The 19,773-nt window shown below is 37.1% G+C and overlaps 1 protein-coding gene across 1 annotated transcript in view; it reads left to right on the forward strand.

Annotated features, from left to right (window-relative positions):
* Positions 1–19,773, forward strand: part of sdk1a (sidekick cell adhesion molecule 1a) — a 637,737-nt gene that overhangs the window by 412,790 nt on the left and 205,174 nt on the right. The window contains exons 8-13 of the mRNA XM_056453953.1: positions 176–259; positions 4,095–4,289; positions 8,710–8,826; positions 11,842–12,009; positions 14,176–14,278; positions 17,118–17,291. Coding sequence (XP_056309928.1) covers positions 176–259; positions 4,095–4,289; positions 8,710–8,826; positions 11,842–12,009; positions 14,176–14,278; positions 17,118–17,291 — 841 coding nt within the window. The remainder of the gene's footprint in view (positions 1–175; positions 260–4,094; positions 4,290–8,709; positions 8,827–11,841; positions 12,010–14,175; positions 14,279–17,117; positions 17,292–19,773) is intronic.

Raw genomic sequence — 19,773 nt, forward strand, 5'->3', positions numbered from 1 at the left:
CATCTGTGCTCAATGAAAATACCATTTTTAAGAAAATACAATGTATTGCGCTGACGGAATCGCTCGATTATTTCTGATGCCGTTTATAAATTTCAATACCCTGGAAAACGTTGTTCTATTGTGTTCAGTTGAGAAATATCAGTGTGTTCTCAAATAAGCTGATTTGCTTTCGCAGAGGCGCCCTATTTCACCGCCGAGCCCAGGAGGAAGATGATGGGAGAGGTGGAGAAGAGCGTGGATATCCAGTGCCAAGCTCGAGGTGAGTGCTTAACATGCAGGACTTAAACCCAATTGATTCCAGAATTATAAGTATTCTCTCCAATATGCTTTACACACAATAGGCACACAATACACCTCAACCTCCCCCTGAGCACCCAGAGCTTTTGTAGTCAGTAATCTTAGTTACGTAAAAGTATTTATAGCAATTTTCACATCACACTCTCTCCTTGGTGAATAAACTCCCATGAGCTCCACGCGGGTCTATTAACCAACCCCAAAGACTGTCTGTTTGGGGGTGATTTATAAAATCTGTACATTTAGAGGATGTCAGCATCCCTTCCTGGAAGACAAATGGCGGCCTTTTGGGCGAGTGGCGAAGAGTTTACGATTAGCTGTGAGATATGAGGTGTTGATGGGAAAGGGCTTAAACCATTATCATTATAGAGTGGAAAAATGGCCGATGAAATGGTATTGGTTTTCTGCCAGAAATATTCTCTAGCTTTCTAATAGTGCCGAAATGGAAAATCGGCCCAACTGTTATAACCGTACTTATGATATTTGTCCGTTGAGGTTCATGCTCGGCTCAGCTGCAATTTCGGCGAGGGGTAAAAATGATCCCTCAGCATCAGATGGGCTGTGAGAAATAAAAACAAGCGAGTCACTGCGCCGTATCCTCAAGAGCGGAAAGTGGAATCAATCCATTACCTCTCTTATGTGCTGCTTCTGGGACCGTTCTCACTTTTTTTATGTGGCTGGATTGAAAGGAATCCTTTTGTTTTGAGAAGTTATATCTCTCCAGAGCAGAATCACAAGTCTCCAGCTAGAAAGGATCAAGGAAAAGACTATAACACATGCCCGGAGCCCCTCGCTCTTTTGATACGTCTCGGAAATAAATTTGCACGGCAAAATCTGCGTCTGTTTGGTGCTGAGCGAAGCTCGACACAGTCGTTAACCACAGGCAAAGAGCGCTAAATGAGTTTGAATAATACAATCTGGTGGCCTTCTCTTGATGCAGACGAGAGCCGCAGCGAGTGATGATTTTCTCTGTTAGCTTTTTCAGCTGTTGCTTAAATCATCCCCCCCGAGAGTCCACTTTTCCAAGCTGCCAGAATATTCTTAGAAGCATGCTAGCTGAATCTGTTTGGAGGCTTAAGACCTCAGATCGTCTCATTTCCACTTGACACTTCATCTTTTTTAATATCCCACAAAGGGTGCAGCCAGCATGTTCAAAAATAGACCTTTGAGCGTGTATAATAAGGAGTGTTTATACCAACGCTGTCCGCGCAGACCCTCGCTTCCAAAGGGAAGAATGGGGATAAACATTGTGTAATTTTATGTTAGCAAAATTATTCATTGAAGCTTAAACGTTTATACAATATAATGGTGCTTTAGACAAATCTCAGCAGCACTAGTTGGTATTAGCATTAATGATTAACCTAGCCTTGGTTTATATCAACTTTAGGTTTTACAAAGCAGCTTTATAGGAACTAGTAAAGTTTATTAGGCTTCATAAAAAGGATTTAAGATGAATTATCCAAATTAAGAGCAACTTGGACATAAAAAAAATAACTTCTGATTGTCTGTAAGAAGAGCGATATGGCTGTGGCTATGAGATGTGGTTCCAAAAAACAGCTTTAATTTGTTATACAAACCAAATAAAAGAACACAACCCAATAATCCAAAAATATATATATAAATATATCTAATAATATATATATATATATATATATATATATATATATATATATATATATATATATATATATATATATATATATATATATATATATATATATATATATATATATATATATATATATATATAATGCTATATAAATATAGACGCACGTGTGATCCTGTATATTATACATAGCCTACAGCAGCCACAACACATGAGGAGGTAAATGATGATTGGGGGTACAGTATGTCTCATCCAACCTTATGACCTGGAAGCTCCGCGAGTCTCCCACATATTCATAGTGGCTCTGTGATTCCCAAAAACAAGTTAAAATGCCTGAAAATCATGGCGACGAGGGTGAATTAACAAGAGAACAGATCGTGTAAGGAACAGTGATGTTCTAAGCCCTACATTTGTTAGGTTAAATGAATAAAGCAGTAAAGATATCACAAGCGCAAATCCCTTCTTCTCTCTCATTGAGAAATCTGCTGTCAATAGCTGGAGATGAGTAAAATATTTTAATGGTCTTGTGTGTATTTAGGCCTTTTTACATATTTACATATAAACAATTAAAAGTTCTGTTTTTGACAATAATGCAAGTTCACTAAGAGATGACTGGAGTTATCAGATAAATAAAAATGTAATTTATTATTTTTTTCATTAACATTTAATTTTTTATAATTATTTTTTTCAGGGTTTTCACCTTTTTTAGATTGGACAGTAGAGAGTATTGACAGGAAAGTGTGGGGAGCAGAGAGAGGGGAAGGATCGGTATGGGATCGCGAGTTGAAATCGAACTCAGGTTGCCGTGTTTCGATGCACTAACCACTACACCACTGGCGTCGACTCATTAACATTTAATAATATAACTTCTTGTAATATACTTATTGCAATAAACAGTAGTTTATAGGCCTGTTTCGTTTTAGTAAAAAAAGTTATTGATTCATAGGTGTGCATTTTAACTTCTTACAGTATGCATCAAATATGCACTCCAAACTTTTTCTTGATTGAGACATGTTGAATTCTTCTTTATTTAATGTTTTCAAATTGCTTTGTTAGTAATTTTTCTTACAAATTGCCTATTGTTATTTCTGTGTTATATTATTTTCTCTATAGCTGCTTCTGCCACGACATGTTCATACCTAAATGGTTAAACGAGATGTTTTAAGGGATTATATGCTGCATCCTTATCTTAGGTAAGGCGAGATCTCCACATAAGTATCATATTTAGAGAGAAAATGTGCTTTATGCATTATAAAGCTTTAGAGCATTAGAATCGGTGCTCGGTATCAGCCGATCAGCATGACAAAGAATGGGTACTCAGTATCGGCTGCAAAAATCCTGATCGGAGCATCCCTTGTCTTAATCGGTTGTGCTGCAAACAATGTCCTGGTTTGGTTTTTCAGATATTGATATAATATCAAAATAATATTAATATAATATTTATAGGTCATTTTAGGTACTTGAGCAAAAATGTGACTGAAAAGAAGCAAAGTATTTTCCAAAAAACTTTTTAGACCCCTTTAGGATATTTAATTCACTCATTCATTCATTTTCTTTTCGGCTTAGTCCCTTTATTAATTCAGGGTCAATCCACAATCCAGGGTCAATCCACAGCGGAATGAACCGCCAACTTATCCAGCACATGTTTTACGTAGCGGATGCCCTTCCAGCCCCAACCCATCTCTGGGAAAAATCCATACACACTCTCTTACTCACACACAGACAATTTAGCCTTCCCAATTCACCTGTACCACATGTCTTTAGACTGTGGGGAAACCGGAGCACCTGGAGGAAACCAACGCAAATGCAGGGAGAACATGCAAACTCCACACAGAAACGCCAACTGACCCAGCCAAGCCTTGAACCAGCGATCTTCTTGCTGTGAGGTGACAGCACTACCTACTGCGCCACCTTTATGATATTTGATTTAATGTAAATTGGGTTTTGATCCAAACAAATAATATAAAAATCAAGAACATTTTAGGAAAGGGTTCCTAAATGATATCTAAAAGATTGAATATTCATTATTTACAGGTCTTTCACAGGTCTTTTAATGTATCATGTAATGTTGTTTTCACTCTGTAATCTTTTGTTGCACTAAAAAGCTTTAAATTGACATTCAGTTTTAGGCTCTACTCAAATGTTCCATGCCTACCTTCATCTGACCCTCATGCTTTGTTTTATCTTGCCCAAGGAGTGCCTATGCCCAAGCTGGAGTGGTATAAAGACGCTGTGCCCCTCAATAAGCTCAACAACCCCCGCTACAAGATCATCTCCAGCATGGGCCTTCAGGTCAGAAAGCTGCAGCCCAGCGATGCCGGAATCTTCCAGTGCTTCGCCAGAAACTCAGCCGGAGAGGCTCAGGTCCACACCTACCTGGATGTCACCAGTAAGTCTGACCCCGTCATGCGTTTTTATCGCACGTTTTCCAGACTCACTCCAATAATTACTGACACAAACAATCGAAATGCCATCAAGGGTATTAGATGTGACCTGCAGCAAAGTGCACCTTCTCTTAGCCGCTGTACTGCAGTGACAGATGTGTTGTTACTAATCTGCGCTTGCGTGTTTTTTCACCCCTTCCCATATATGAGATGCAGTGGCTCCCCGCGGAGAGTCCTGTCTAGAGTTGATTACATCGTGGTGTCTGTCAGGGCAGCGGGCCGATCTGTCCACGAGGACATTAAGACCCCCTCAGAGGATTGCTCTCATCACACTGATAATTACAGCAGCCACGATTGCACATATTTACTGCATGTAGATTGCGCTAATGATTTTTAACTTCCAGCCGCTTTGACCTTTTAATCATTCGATTGTCTATGATTGTCCTGACTATTTTGAGAAATGGAGGCTGCTCATTGAAGAGAACAACATTCGACATTTTACAATGTCTTAACTACACTCACCGGCCACTTTATTAGGTACACCTGTCCAACTGCTCGTTAACGCAAATTTCTAATCAGCCCATCACATGGCAGCAACTCAATGCATTTAGGCATGTAGACATGGTCAAGACGATCTGCTGCAGTTCAAACCGGGCATCAGAATGGGGAATAAAGGTGATTTAATGGACTCTGAACGTGGCATGGTTCAGATAGGCTGGTCTGAGTATTTCAGAAACTGCTGATCTACTGGGATTTTCAGGCACAACCATCTCTAGGGTTTACAGAGAATGGGCCAAAAAAGAAAAAATATCCAGTGAGTGGCAGTTCCATCAGCGCAAATGCCTTGTTGATGCCAGAGATCAGAGGACAATGGCCAGACAGGTTTGAGCTGATAGAAAGGCAACAGTGACTCAAATAACCACTCGTTACAACCGAGGTATGCAGAAGAGCATCTCTGAATGCACAACACGTCAAACCTTGAGGCGGATGGGCTACAACAGCAGAAGAACAGGAAACCTTCACTAATAAGGAATTCGAATTGGTTAAATACATATGTTCCTTTTTCTGTGTCCCATTATGTTTTGCAAGTGCTTTAAAAACTGGGTACAATGAGTAGTCATTATTCAGTTCAGTTCATTCATAAAATGTTTAAAGGCAGCTTACTAGAATCAACTAAATACTTTCAATCAGATCTTGAATAACCCCCAAAAGAATGTACATTGAATATTACTTTACATTGTTAAAAATGCAGGGTTCCACACAATTCACAGTTCCATGTTGTCCCAAATCAAATCCGTTAAGTTAACATGACTAATTTAAGTAGACTGAACATACGTTTTCCAAAGAAATCTCCATAATTCTGTTGTTTCAGCTCATTTTAGATAAGTTTTAACAAGTAGCAAACATCTTTTTTAAGTGTAGGCAAGACAATGAGGACAATTTGGAGGAGTAAAACAATGAATTCACAAGAGCTTTTGCCACAGATATGTACACAGTCTAACATGATTTACTTGTTTGTTAAAATAAAACACAAAGCCAAAATTACACTTTACTCAGTTTTACTACCTATATGGATTATTTGTAGCACAACATTTTTATATATAGTGTTTTTCTTTAGTTATTTTTGATTGGGTAACCAGAAGTGCAACCTTGAAAGTAAAAATCAGTCATCATGTGCAGAAAAAAGTAAAAAGTGGATGCAAAAATGTTAAATAAGAACCTAATGCAGATAAGCTATTAATATCAATGTAATTAAAATACACTATCTAGAGCTGAATGGCTGAAGATTGCACACTCTTCTTGCATATCGATTGCACACATCTAAACTCACTCATTGACCGTGGATTCAATCAGGGCTGTGTTAGTTCTTCTGCAGGCTTTATTATTCATGTATAGATCTGTTTCATGCTAAAGTGATCAAGGACAAGTATAGTGGATGAATGCTAGTGTGGCGTGTAATCACTCAACAGGCCTTTATCTCCCCTGAGAGCCTGTGAACCGGGTCAACTCAAAAAAAAAAAACATGCCAGAGTGCATTTAGTGTGCTGATTTTTATTGACACACTACCTGTGATTTTGAAGTGTTGAACATTGTGTCAGGATATGCAGTTAAAGAGCTCTAGCATAAATAGTACTGATGGAGATTGCACAAATGTAAAGGTTTATTATACAGTGATTATTGGATTTTTTAATAGAGTAGTAAGTTTTCTGACCAAATAAAGAGAAGGAATAAAAGTGGACTATTTGTGAATTTGTTAAAACCTTCATGTTTTATGGTTGGGTCTGCCATAGGTGTGTGCACTGTATATTCATGATGTACTCTTGCTTCAAATGTAGCTTGTTCAGTTAGGATTTAGGTTTACATGACATCAATTTTAAACCAATCTGAAAACCTGAAAATTGAACTAAAAATGCTAACGTTAGAAATCAGGTTTGAAAGTGCATGTTTTTTGTATGAAATCGACACTAGTACACTCGTACTGGTACTGTCAGTGTTTTATTATTGAGTTGGTTGTTGGATGTATTGTATCATAATGTGCAAATATAAATATCAGTTTACAAATCATGCAAATCATGCAAATCATACAAATCATTATGATAAAGGTGCTAAAATGATGACATTTACATCTGGTCATAATTTGTATCAAAGTTCTTGGTGCTTTTCAGTCTTAATTGTACATCTCAGAAACTGCAGTAAAGTATAGCTACTGTGTGTTTTTGGTTTTACAAAAGTAATCTGTACTGGTCCTAGACATATTGCTGAGTTTGTAAAACATACACTCACTGCCATTTTATTAGGTACACCTGTTCAACTGCTCAATAATGCAAATTTGTAATCAGCCAATCACATGGCAGATGAAGAAAGATGATTTAAGTGACTTTGAACGTGGCATGGTTGTTGAGGCCAGGCGTGCTGGTCTGAGTATTTTAGAAACTGCTGATCTAAAGGGATTTTCAAGCACAACCATCTCTAGGGTTTACAGAGAATGGTCCAAAAAACTGAAAATAACCAGTGAGCGGCAGTTCTGTGGATGCAAATGCCTTGTTGATGCCAGAGCTCAGAGGAGAATGGCCAGAAAGGTTTGAGCTGATAGAAAGGCAACAGTAACTCAAATAACCACTTGTTACAACCGAGGTATGCAGAAGTGCATCTCTGAATGTACAACATGTCCAACCTTGAGGCAGATGGGCTACAGCAGCAGAAGACCACACCGGGTGTCATTCCTGTCAGCTAAGAACAGGAAACTGAGGCTACGGTTCACACAGGCTCTCCAAAAATGGACAATAGAAGATTGGAAAACGTTGCCTGATCTGATAAGTCTTGAATTCTGCTGCAACATTCGGATGATAGGGTCAGAATTTGGTGTCAACAACATGAAAGCATGGATCCATCCTGCCTTGTATCAACAGTTCTGGCTGGTGGTGGTGGTGTAATGGTGTGGGGGATATTTTCTTGGCACACTTTGGTCCCATTATTACCAATTGAGCATCGTATCAACACCACAGCCCACCTGAGTATTGTTACATGTCCATCCTTTTATGACCACAGTGTACCCATCCTCAGATTGCTACTTCCAGCAGGATAAAGCACCATGTGATAAAGCGTGAATCATCTCAGACTGGTTTCTTGAACATGACATTGAATTCACTGTACTCAAATGGCCTCCACAGTCACCAGAACTCAATCCAATAGAGCACTTTTGGGATGTGGTGGAATGGGAGATTCGCATCATGGATGTGCAGCCGACAAATCTGCAACTGTGATGCTATCATGTTAATATGGACCAAAATCTCTGAGGAATATAAGTACCTTATTGAATATGTGCCACAATGGATTAAGGCTGTAGGCAAAAGGGGTCCAACACAGTACAAGTAAGGTGTACCTAATAAAGTGTCCGGTGAGTGTACAGTATATACCACAATAAAAAGGGCTCAAATGGTATTATAAGACTTTTAGTTTGACAACATCCATGTGATGTAATATATTCCTGTCTTGACAGTTTCAAATGATTGTCACATTTGCATCCAAATAGTCCGATCTTTTGCTCTCAAACAACAGCATGCTTCACTTTTCCAAATAGAAATACCTGTTCATTTACACATCTCTGCCTATTAAAAAATGACCCAGCAGCTCTGCTATGCTGCATTGGACACCATGTCAGAACTACATAATTAGATTCATGCCTATTGTTTACTCTCTACAAATTTGCAGACATGTCCCGGATCACAATAAAAAGCATCAGTAGTGTTTTGATGGGCATAACACTGTTTTAATACAATTTGCTGGCTGTTGTTTGGCCTCTTGTAATGATTTGCATGTTCCTGAGGGGGATTGTGGGTGGACTGCATTAAGCGTGAGTGAGGGGACACTGAACGCATGTGGCGTATTTTTGTCCTGATTAAAATGTGTCTGTGTGTTGTGCAGGCATGGCTCCAGCCTTCACCGCGCCGCCGCTCGACATCACTGTCACAGACGGAGCAGTGGCCGCATTCACCTGTCGCGTTTCTGGAGCCCCCAAACCTGCCATCGTCTGGAGGAGAGGTAATGCCGGTGCGATGTGAAGCTTCGTGTTAGAATTGGTTTTGCATTTCATTTTTAGGAATAGTTCTAGCATTAGAATTCAAGCAGAATAATCAGCCCGTTGCCTATTAAACAGTAGCAGGGTGTCCGCAGTGTCTTAAAGTCTTAAAATATCTTACATTTCAAAAAACGATTTTAGGCCTTAAAAAGTCTTAAATCTACTGAAATATTTTGTTGTAGGTCTTAAATCATTTTCAAACAGGTCTGAATTTTCTTATGTCTATGTAAAGCTATACCCAATTGGGCCAACACCCATTCAATCACTACCAATATATTTCTATAAAAGTTTTATAAAACGTTATTAATTAACTCGACTTTTATATCAATATGGTTTAATTATCTTTTTACAATAACATTGGTTTTTAATGCTTTTTAAAAGGTTTTATCTTGACCAATTAAAAAATCTTTAGCGTTTAGCCTTGTGCAAGTCTGAAATTTCATTCATTATGGTCTTAAAATGATCTTAAAAATGTCTTAAAAGTCTTCAATTTGACTTTAGGAAACCTGTAGAAACCCTGAGTAGGCTTGAAACATGATCATTGTGTCCGACACAGTAGGTGTTTCTATCCTAACTTCAAGTGAAAGAAATAGAAAAAAAATCTTATGGTAATTAGGTGTGTTGTTAGAGCAGCTAACTGTAGTATTGGTAACCTAGTAACCAACAATCAACAAGCATAATGGAGACAGCTGATTAGTCGCATGGGTGTAATGCTCTTTACATTAGAGTTTAGTTGGTAAATGTTTTTCCATCTGCTATTATTCGCATTAACCCAAACCACCTCAAGTACTGTAAGAATTTTCATAATTTGGCTTGTCCATCACTTCTTTTTCTCATGAAATACTTTAAAATGTGCATTATCACAGGGTGAAGGAAACTACATGTACAACAGTACAGATATCTGTTCATCACAGTTTCTTGAATGTTAATGCTCCAACTGATTGAATACTTGTCTAGTTCCTGTTTTATAACCAGCATTCAGTACTTACGGAGTAGAGCATTACTGTCAACTTTGCTTAGGGGCCCAGAGATACTAGGATGGTCTCTGCCAGCATTAGGCCTATTGCTTGGGTATATTTACACATCATACCAAAACACTATTTCTATTTACTTGCCACTGATTTATGGGATCGGATAGGCTTTAACAGCTTCCAACACTGTGTCAGTGTGTTTTCACTTCTGTTGTCGCTGTTTTGACACATGAGATTATTTGCCGCTTCAAAACCTGAAGCTAACAAAACATAATTTCAGAAGTATATGCTTTTTATTAGGTTTTAATGTGATTTGGGATATTTTATTTGTTTAAAGTTTAGTGATTAGCTTATTCTAGTAATTGGGGATAGGCACAAACAGTACATTTTAAGTAAAATCATAGGTTTAATCCTAGATTGTCTTATGTAGTTTGATTTTAATGGAAGCTATATGGCACCTCAGACAAAATGGGGTTTATGTAACAAAGCTATTTAATGGATGCCATTCATAGTAATATTAAAAGCACCTAGCAGGCACAGGGCATCAACATGACATCAGATTGACGTTGTACTCCACCGTCAGGGGACGTTGCATTTTGTTTGGAAATGAAAATCGGGTTGACGTCAGAACCCAGCGTTAGGCCAACGTCAATGTTCAACGTACAATCTAAAATCAATCAAACACTAATGTCTAATGATGTTACAGCTTGACATTGTGTGGACGTTACCAATATGACGTCTATCAGACATTGAATTTTGGTTGTCATACCTGACAAATAAATGTCTGTATTTGACATCAATATGACGTTGGTTTAAGATGTTGGCTCAATGTTGGATTTTGGTCACTTTCCAGCACAACCTAAAATCAACCAAATGTCAACATCATTTGATGTCGTTACTGGATGTCAATATAACATTGTCCTTAGACGCTGGCTAGACATTGAAGTTTGGTCACCTGACATCAAGACCTAAATCTAATCTAATATTAACGTTTTATGTTGTCGTGTGCCTGCTAGGCAGCTTAATGATTCATTAGACTACAAGTTATTTTTATTGTTTGGAAATTGTATTTTTTGTATGTTACGTTTTGATCTATTTAATGCACTCTTGCTGATCTTTTAATTTATTTTAAACAAACAAAAAAGGTGGATAAACAAATGATAAACTTCTATAACATCATTATAATAGTAAGTATCATCATCGTAATAATCATAATAATAATCTTAATGATCCAAAACTTTGGTTCAAACTTTTAAAATTATGTTAACAGTGCCTAGTAGCTCTAGCATCTCTAAAAAAAGAAAAATGATAACACACACAAATGTGATGTTCTGTACATTATATTCTATACTGTATATAATGTTCTGTAACTTATGTAAACTTTTAAAAGTGCATTTTGATCAATGCATTGTTATACTGAACAAAATATATACGTAAACATTACATGCACCCATACTTTTCAGCCATGCTGTCATCATCAATGTAGTCCCCATCATTAGAATCAATGTGCAAATGCAATGTCAGTATTAGCACGGGTGCATCTCATCCCTGCTGTTTTCCTGCATTTACTAGTGCTATATTTTACTTATAATAGCCAGCTTTGTTACTGCGGCAGAGGCATACATTGATGTATGAGGCTGTGTGTTTTGTGCTTCACAGAAAGCCATTAAGATGTCTTTGTTGCAGCCGATTGGCAGCACAGAAGATAATTTCATGCAAGAGTAACAAAAAAACTTCCATTATATTCTACAAATGTTTTTTGGCTATATTCATGAAGTCGTTTCCATAGCATTCCCAATTATGAAGCTGCATATATAATAGCGTCCCCTAACAAGGTAGAGAGGATTTTCCTCTGGGAAACCTTTAAGCTTTGTAATAAAATCATCCCAAACTCCGACACCATGCATAGTGATGTTGCATTAATTCTTTATATGGAAGCAGAGGCTAGATTTAGCTGTGTGTGTGTGTGTCTGTGTGTTTGTTTGTTTGTTTGTGTATGCAAAACAGATACTCAGATCCTGGCCAGCGGTTCAGTGCAGATTCCACGTTTCACCCTACTGGAGTCTGGCGGTTTGCAGATTCAACCGGTGGTGCTGCAGGACACGGGGAATTACACCTGCTACGCCGCTAACTCTGAAGGAGCGATCAATGCCAGTGCCTCCCTCACTGTCTGGAGTAAGAGAAAACACATCTGCTAACAATATTTACAAGACACAATCTGCTTTTACACTGACTTGACTGAGGAAAGATGACATGACAATCTAGTTTGATCTGGAAATTATGGCTTTTTTATTGCAGTTCTTAGCCTATGTTTCTCATTTTCAGCTCTGTCAGGAAATTCTCAAAATTCGAATAGAAAAAGTTAGAATTATGATAAAATCAATATTCAGGGGGGAAAATGATCAGAATTTTGAGACATAAACAGTTGAGGCAGAAAGTTATTTGAAGTAAATGAAAAAAATTGAGACAATTCAAATTTCAAGATATATAAACAAGTTATAAACACAGAATGCAGAGGGAATAAAATATGAATTCTAAGATGTTAAAACCAGAATTATGAGACATAAACCTAGAATTAGGAGAAGTTGGGAGATAAGAAGTTGAAAACATAGGCTCATTCTGAAAATATAGCCCTATATACTTTTCTGAAGATCGTGAATTGTTGCCAAAGAAACGTATGGCTGCATTTCGTCTTTAAAACGAACACTACAGAGCAGTATGAAGCCGTTCCTTTTGCCGCTTACCAGCTGACTGCTTACTTCCGTATGGACGGCTTTTCCACTGTTACCAGTTTGTCCAGGGGATCATCAAGCCGTTCAAGTCTTGGCGAAGAAAGGTTCTAAAAAGCAGGTTAGACAAAAACAAAAGCCAAAAAATAAACAAACAAGTAAATTACAGGGTAAATGCGGTAAAATTTGAAAATGTGTTAAAAATCAGGCTGACGCAATTATTATTTTTTTTTCTGGATTGCTTTTGACAACACTGATGGTTGATGGTTGATGGTTGAATTGAAAACCAATTCAGTCAGTCAGTCAGTCGACAGTGGCCTCTGGTAGATTTACATGAGAAGAAGGAGGTGCAAATGGCACTCGCAAGAGAAATTTGAGATCTCAAAAAGCGTACACAGTGGCCTCTGGTGGATATTCGAAAACAAAAAACTACAATAAAAACCGTACCTCCTGGGATGTATTTGACACTCTCCAGGAATGTATAGAGGGGTACGTAATCAAAATGAGCCTGGGTTGGAAGTCGAAGTCAAAATACATAGTATATATGTATAGGGTATAATACACTTTAAATTGTCACTGTTTGCCAATACTACAAACATACTACAAAAAAGGAAGTCAGTTTGATCAGACACATCACATTAACTGCAATTCATTTATTTATTTATTTATGCATTTCAATGTGTTTGTATGCATTTCAATGTGGTCACACCAAGATTTGGAGGGCAATGGGTACTCTTATTCAAATTAACTGCACTATAACAGAGCAATCACATTAGAGTTAATTAAACTAAACCCACACTGTAAAAAAAAATGCTGGGTTCCACACAATCAATTTGTGTTGGGACAACATGAAGGAATTAAGTTGACTTGTTAGCATTTTCAAATTTAAGTTGATTGATCATAAAACAAGTGTTTCCTCCCCCCAAAACTCAAGAATTGTGTTGTTTCAGCTCATATTAAATAAGTAGTTTGAACAAACAGCAAACATAATTTGAATGTAAACTATAACTATACTATAAACATACTTTATACACTTTTTGAAGGGAATTTGTGAATTTAAAGCCATGGCAACTTCAAAGAAATGCATTAAAAACACTTAGAACCATCAATATCAATTTAGCATTAGGCAATATGTTTTGCTTAAGCAAGCAAGACCACTCAAATTTTCATGCAAATATACTTGCCAGGTGTTAATATTAATATGATTTGACAAAGTAATAATAATCAGTTCAAACATACTGTATTATCATGAAAAATAACGTGACTGTCAACAAAACCACCACTAGTGCAAAAATGTTTGATTCTGAACTGGCCAAAAGGCAAAACAGCAAACCTTCCTTTGCTTAAATAAATAAATAACTTAGAGCAGAACGTGATAAAATGCTCTATGAAAAGCAGTTTCTCAGCGCAGCCTCGCGAGGTGATATCTGCAGCATCCAGACTTGTTATTACACGCTGATCAGCGCATGTAAAGTCCTGGCATTGTCTCAGTGGGAGGGAAATGCATTCGGCTGTTGACGTGTGAAGAGGCTGCGAGACACTGAAGCGTAGCCGCTTGCTTCTTGGAAATGTTGAACTCGTGCAGAATTAACGCTGTTGTGTTTTCTCTAAGGTCGCACATCCATATCCAGCCCACCCACAGACAGACGTGTCATCAAAGGGACCACAGCCATTTTGGAGTGTGGCGCAACTCACGATCCGCGTGTAGGGGTCAGGTAGGTGACTACAAACAAGGAGTCCCGTCTCCACCTCAGAGCCAACAGATCCACATGTGCCAAAATTGTAATGTTTATTCAGCATGTTAGTTTACAGACCTCGAAACTGATTCAAAGACATACTCAAAATTCTGAGGAAACTTGCAAAACTCAAAAAGTTCTGATTTGTGAAATATGAAACCCAAAATTTAGAGGAAAAAGACGAAATATATAATATGTAAACTCAGAATTTGAAGTTAAAACATTTTTTGACTTTAACCTCAGAATTTAAAGTATAAGGCAGAATTTTCTGAAATCTTAATTCCAGAATGTAAACAAAAAAAATAATAATTCTGAGAAAAAAGCTGAAATATTCACAGCAAAATGATCTGAATTGTGAAACATAAACTCAAAATTCAGAGATAAAAAATGCAGAACTTTGAGACTTTGTAAAACTATTTTCAGTTTAGTCACGAATGAGTAAATTAATGAAAAAGAATAGTGAAAAATAATTCCCTGAGAATCCCTTTTCTATTTTTATTTGGTTTTATTTCATCACAAAAGCAACTTACAACTTTGATTGTAACATTAATTTAATGTTTCATCTCGCAGGCCTTAAGTTGATGCAAAGAAAAACTTGCAGAGCTCAAAATTCTGTGGAAAATTTGCAGACTTTAAGATAAATACATTCAAAATCCAGTTGAAAAAGCTGAAATGTTCAGAGTTTAGAGTAAAAAGGCAGGATTTGTGATGTGATGTGAGCAAATAAAAAAACTGAAATTCTAGTACATGAGCTCAAAATAGCAGAATTGGGAGATATGAAACTCCAAATTTTAATGAAAAAGCAGAACTATATACTATGTAAACTCGGAATTTAAAGTGAATAAATTATTATAGTATTGACCTTATTCTTCAATGCGAAATTGCGCTCGTTTTTGCGATTGTTTTAGAACTTCCGATTCAGCTGCCTATGGGAGAAATGACTAGGAATAATAAACAGCAGAAAACTTTCAAACTACTTACTCTACAAACAAGTGTTTGCATGACTATACAGAATAATATAATAAGAAAATATCAGTTTGCAACACCAAGCAGCAAAACAAGCTTTTTTTAACTTCTAAAAATGAATGGAAGTGAATGAGACAGGAAGTCTCGAGCCAAAATTATTAAAATGGCTGCGCCCACTCGTAGGCGGAGAATAAGGTGAATAAAGGCAGAATTAAAAAAAAATCTGAATTCTAGAATGTAACAAAAAATGATAAAATCAGAGAAAAAAAGCAGAAAAATATGGCATGAAGTATGAATTCAGATGAAAATAATCTGAATGGTGAAATTTAATATTCAGAGATAAAAATGGCAGAAATGTGAGACTTTGTAAAACAATTTTTTAGTCACAAATGAGTAAATTAATACAAATTAATTGTGTAAAATGTGAGTTGATTGGGAAAAATAATCTTGAAAATATGAGGAAAAAATATGAATTCAAATTTTATTAGAATTGCAGTATGTAGACTCAAAATGATAAAATATCAAACTAGGATGACTAGAAATAAAGTCAGATTAGTCGTAATTAACTTTTATATTTTTTATTTAGTTTTATTCCATCACAATAACAATTTACAACTTTGATTGTAACGTTAAATTAATGTATCATCTCACAGACCTTCAAGTTGATCTAAAGAAAAAATTTGCACAGTTCAAAATTCAAAAAGGCAAGATTGTAAGATAAAAAAACTGAAAATCCAGAAGAAAGTGAAATTTCTGCCGTGAAACTCATGCAGGCTGATAGGTCACCTAACCTGCTCCTGCGTCATTAACTACATGATTGCGGCCACCTCGGCAGCCACTGAGCTTGCTCCTCATCAGTTTAAATGCTCTGCTTCGATTTACGCTGTTAAGCAGCTGTGAGTGTTCTGAGACCCTCCTCCACCCCAGCTTCACCTGTGTTTAGATTTGCTATGGGGGGTTACATATATATTATCTTTGCTGCAGCAGCGTGTTATATTCTCAAACGGCATGTCCGTGTGTATACTGGCAATAGCAGGTCTCAGTACTTGCTCTGCCACAATAAACAAAGCAACAGCAGCAGCAGCGTAGCAGATCTATTCCGCCAAGACCAAATACATCAACATTGCCATATAAATATTTATTACCATACTAAATACCAAGAGTTCATGACAGAAAAGCTGAAATGTTCAGAATTTAGAGTAAAAGGGCAGAATTTGTACTGTGATGTTAGTACAGAAAAAGCAAAATTATAAGCCATAAACTCAGAATTCAGATGAAAGATGACAAAATGGTGAGATGTAAGCTCAGAATTCAGTTGGTAAAAGTCAGAAATGTGAAACAAACTCCAAATTTGTATATTTTATAAGGAAAAATGCAGAATTGTAAGACATTGTGAAACATTTTGAGTGTAATGTCTAAATTAATGAAAATTACTGGTCAAAAATATTTCAATTATCGTAAAAAATAAACGTGTCTGATAAAAAAGGACGAATTCACATCTCATCAGAATTTCAGAATGTGGATTCAAAATAAATGAAATAAATTTAGAATAAAGAGAAATAATCAGAATTTTGAGACAAGTTGGAATTGCCTTATTTATTTTTATTACTTTCATTCAATGACAAAATCCACATCAGAGCCCACAGCTCCACACGCGCTTTGATTGTAATGTTAATCCAACATGTCAGCCCGCGGGCCTTGAAGTTGATTCAAAGCTCAATCCGCAGTGCTGTACAGTTAATTCCAAGCTAATATGCTGGATATGGGCGTAATGAGGCAGCGCTGTGTTCTGCACTCCCCCTGTGTCAGTTTGACTGTGATAGAGTTCTCTTCCGTCTCCTTCGCTTGGCAGGTACGTGTGGAAAAAGGATGAGGAGTTAGTGAGCCACTCCAGAGGGGGGCGTATCAGCCTGCAGGAGGGCTCCCTGCACATCAGTCAAACCTGGTCTGGGGACATCGGCAACTATACATGTGATGTCATCTCTGAGGCCGGCAACGAATCCAAGGAGGCTCGTCTGGAGGTCATGTAAGTGACTTGGCTTGCCATCATAGCGAGCATTAGGCTGACTAATGCGGTGCACTGATGGATGCGTGTCACCTTCCAGATGCACGTAGCGCTTCATTTTTCACCCGCCAGCTTGAAGTGTGAGGACGTACAGTAAGCCAGAGCGAAATATACATTCGCTCTCGAAAACCTCTAACTCTAAGCGTTCAACTTGTCTTGTTACTCGTTTCACACCGGTTCTGTTGTAGTTATAAATGATGCCTCAAATCATGGAGCTTGTTGAGGTGAGGTATTCTTCTTCTTTTCTAAGCTGTCAGGTTTATAACTATCGGCTGACGGGAAAAGAAATAACACAGACAGAAAGATCATTGAGATCTTGGATGACAGCTATAATGATAACTTTTACTATAATGTTTCAGTAATTGTGCTAATTATACAGTCTACAACACTGCTATTACTGCAGTGACAGAAAGAAAGATCGTATTTACTTGGAAATCCTAGTTTCTATGGATTTAGCATTATCTTCTGGAGTTTTTGTCTAAATTTCTGATGGCATGACTATTTTGGCATCATCCTGAGCATTGATTAAAGGGATAGTTCAGCCTAAAATGAAAGCTCTGTGATCATTTATTCTCCCTTCACTGGTTCAAACCTATTTCTTTCTTCTGTTGAACACGAAACAAATTATTTTGAAGAATGCTGGTAGGTAACACTCATTGACCTTATAAATTATAATGGAATCAATGGGTTCCATCAGCCAGCATTCTTCAAAATGTATTCAGTTGTGTTCAACAGAATATAAGAAACTCATAACGGTTTAAAGGTGTCATGAAACGCTTGAAATGTCCATTTTTAATCACTTTTTGACGTAATCTCAACTGTAACATGCAGACTTAACAAAACAGCCAATAGTGTTTCCTTTTTATCACTGATCTGCCAGTAAAAGTGGTTGAGCTCAAGCACATCAAATAAAAAGAATAATAGAATTGTCTTGAAGAGGATGGAGCATGTCAGATACTACACTATCTGACAAAATTCTTGTCGCCTATCCATGTTTTAGGAACAACAAATAATAACTTGACTTCTAGTTGATCATTTGGTATCAGAAGTGGCTTGTATGAAAGGCAAAGGCCTCTAGATTACACTTATTTTACCAAAATAAAATAGGTTCATGCCTTGATTTGTAATATTTAATGTAGGACAGTAAGGTCTGACTTTGCTCAGACAAAAGTCTTGTCACTTAACAGAAATAATGTACAGAAAAGAATATAAAGTCATGATGCAGTGGAAAAAGAATTAATATTGATTGGACTGCATCCATACATCTCTGCAATAACTCAAATAACTTAATAATAAAGTCATCTGGAATGGCAAAGAAAGCGTTTATGCAGGACTCCCAGAGTTCATCAAGATTCTATGGATTCAGCTTCATTCCTCCTCCATTTTATCCCAGACATGCTCAATAATGTTCATGTCTGGTGACTGGGCTGGCCAATCCTGGAGCACCTTGACCTTCTTTGCTTTCAGGAACTTTGATGTGGAGGCTAAAGTATGAGATGGAATGCAATCCTGCTAAAGAATTCACCCTCTTCTGTAGTTTGTAATCGAATGGGCAGCACCAATGTCTTGATGCCTCAGGCTGCTGATGTTGCCATCCTCTCTGACACTTTGGTCAGGTAGTGTTTATAGAGCATGTTATTGGTCAGAAGATTTAATGAGGAATTGTAAGCAAGTATGAGGTGATGTCAAAAAAGATGTTGGCCCATTTAGGTGGAAGTGAAAAACTGCAAGCTTTGGATGTTTCGATCTTTATATTTTGTCACTGTTTTGGAGAAGATTAGCTTATAGATATCCTTAAGACTAACATACTGATACTAGCATCCAAAAAACTTTATTTTAAATTCACAAGGACTTTAAAACGGTGAGGTAATTTTCATTTTTGGGTGAACTATCTCTTTAAGCTTTTGTTGTCATGTCATATAACAGAAACAAGGCTTTCAGAAGAGCACAAAACATCACATCCTTTTGATTTTGCTAGCAAAAAATTCCCCGTGTCCTCAGCATAAAAATAGACAACCTAGGAAAATTGGAGAAGGTCTTGTTTTTTAAAGTTTGTTACAAGCTGTTCACTAATTGGCAATTAAAAATGTATATGCACATACATAAATACATATATATCCTTGAACAGTCTTACGTGTAGCTACTTTAAAGGGCTTTTCCACCAGCAGGCCAAACAGTTTTGAACACAAGGAAAGTCATTTCACTCCGCGGCCTTATTTGCAACACTCCCATACACCTATTTCAATCAAGCAAGATCTTATCTACATAAATAGGGAAATACTGAAATCTCATGTAGAAATCTGCTCGCCAAAATCACATTTAAATGACATGATTTAAATCAGCAACAACATCTGACATTTCCAGTAAATGTTGTTCCTTATGCTCGGATTTGATTTAAAATTGTATATTTCACATTAATAAAGCCAATGCACATGTGTAGCTC

This window comes from Danio aesculapii, chromosome 3 (genome assembly GCF_903798145.1).
Source record: "Danio aesculapii chromosome 3, fDanAes4.1, whole genome shotgun sequence".
Lineage (NCBI taxonomy): Eukaryota > Metazoa > Chordata > Actinopteri > Cypriniformes > Danionidae > Danio > Danio aesculapii.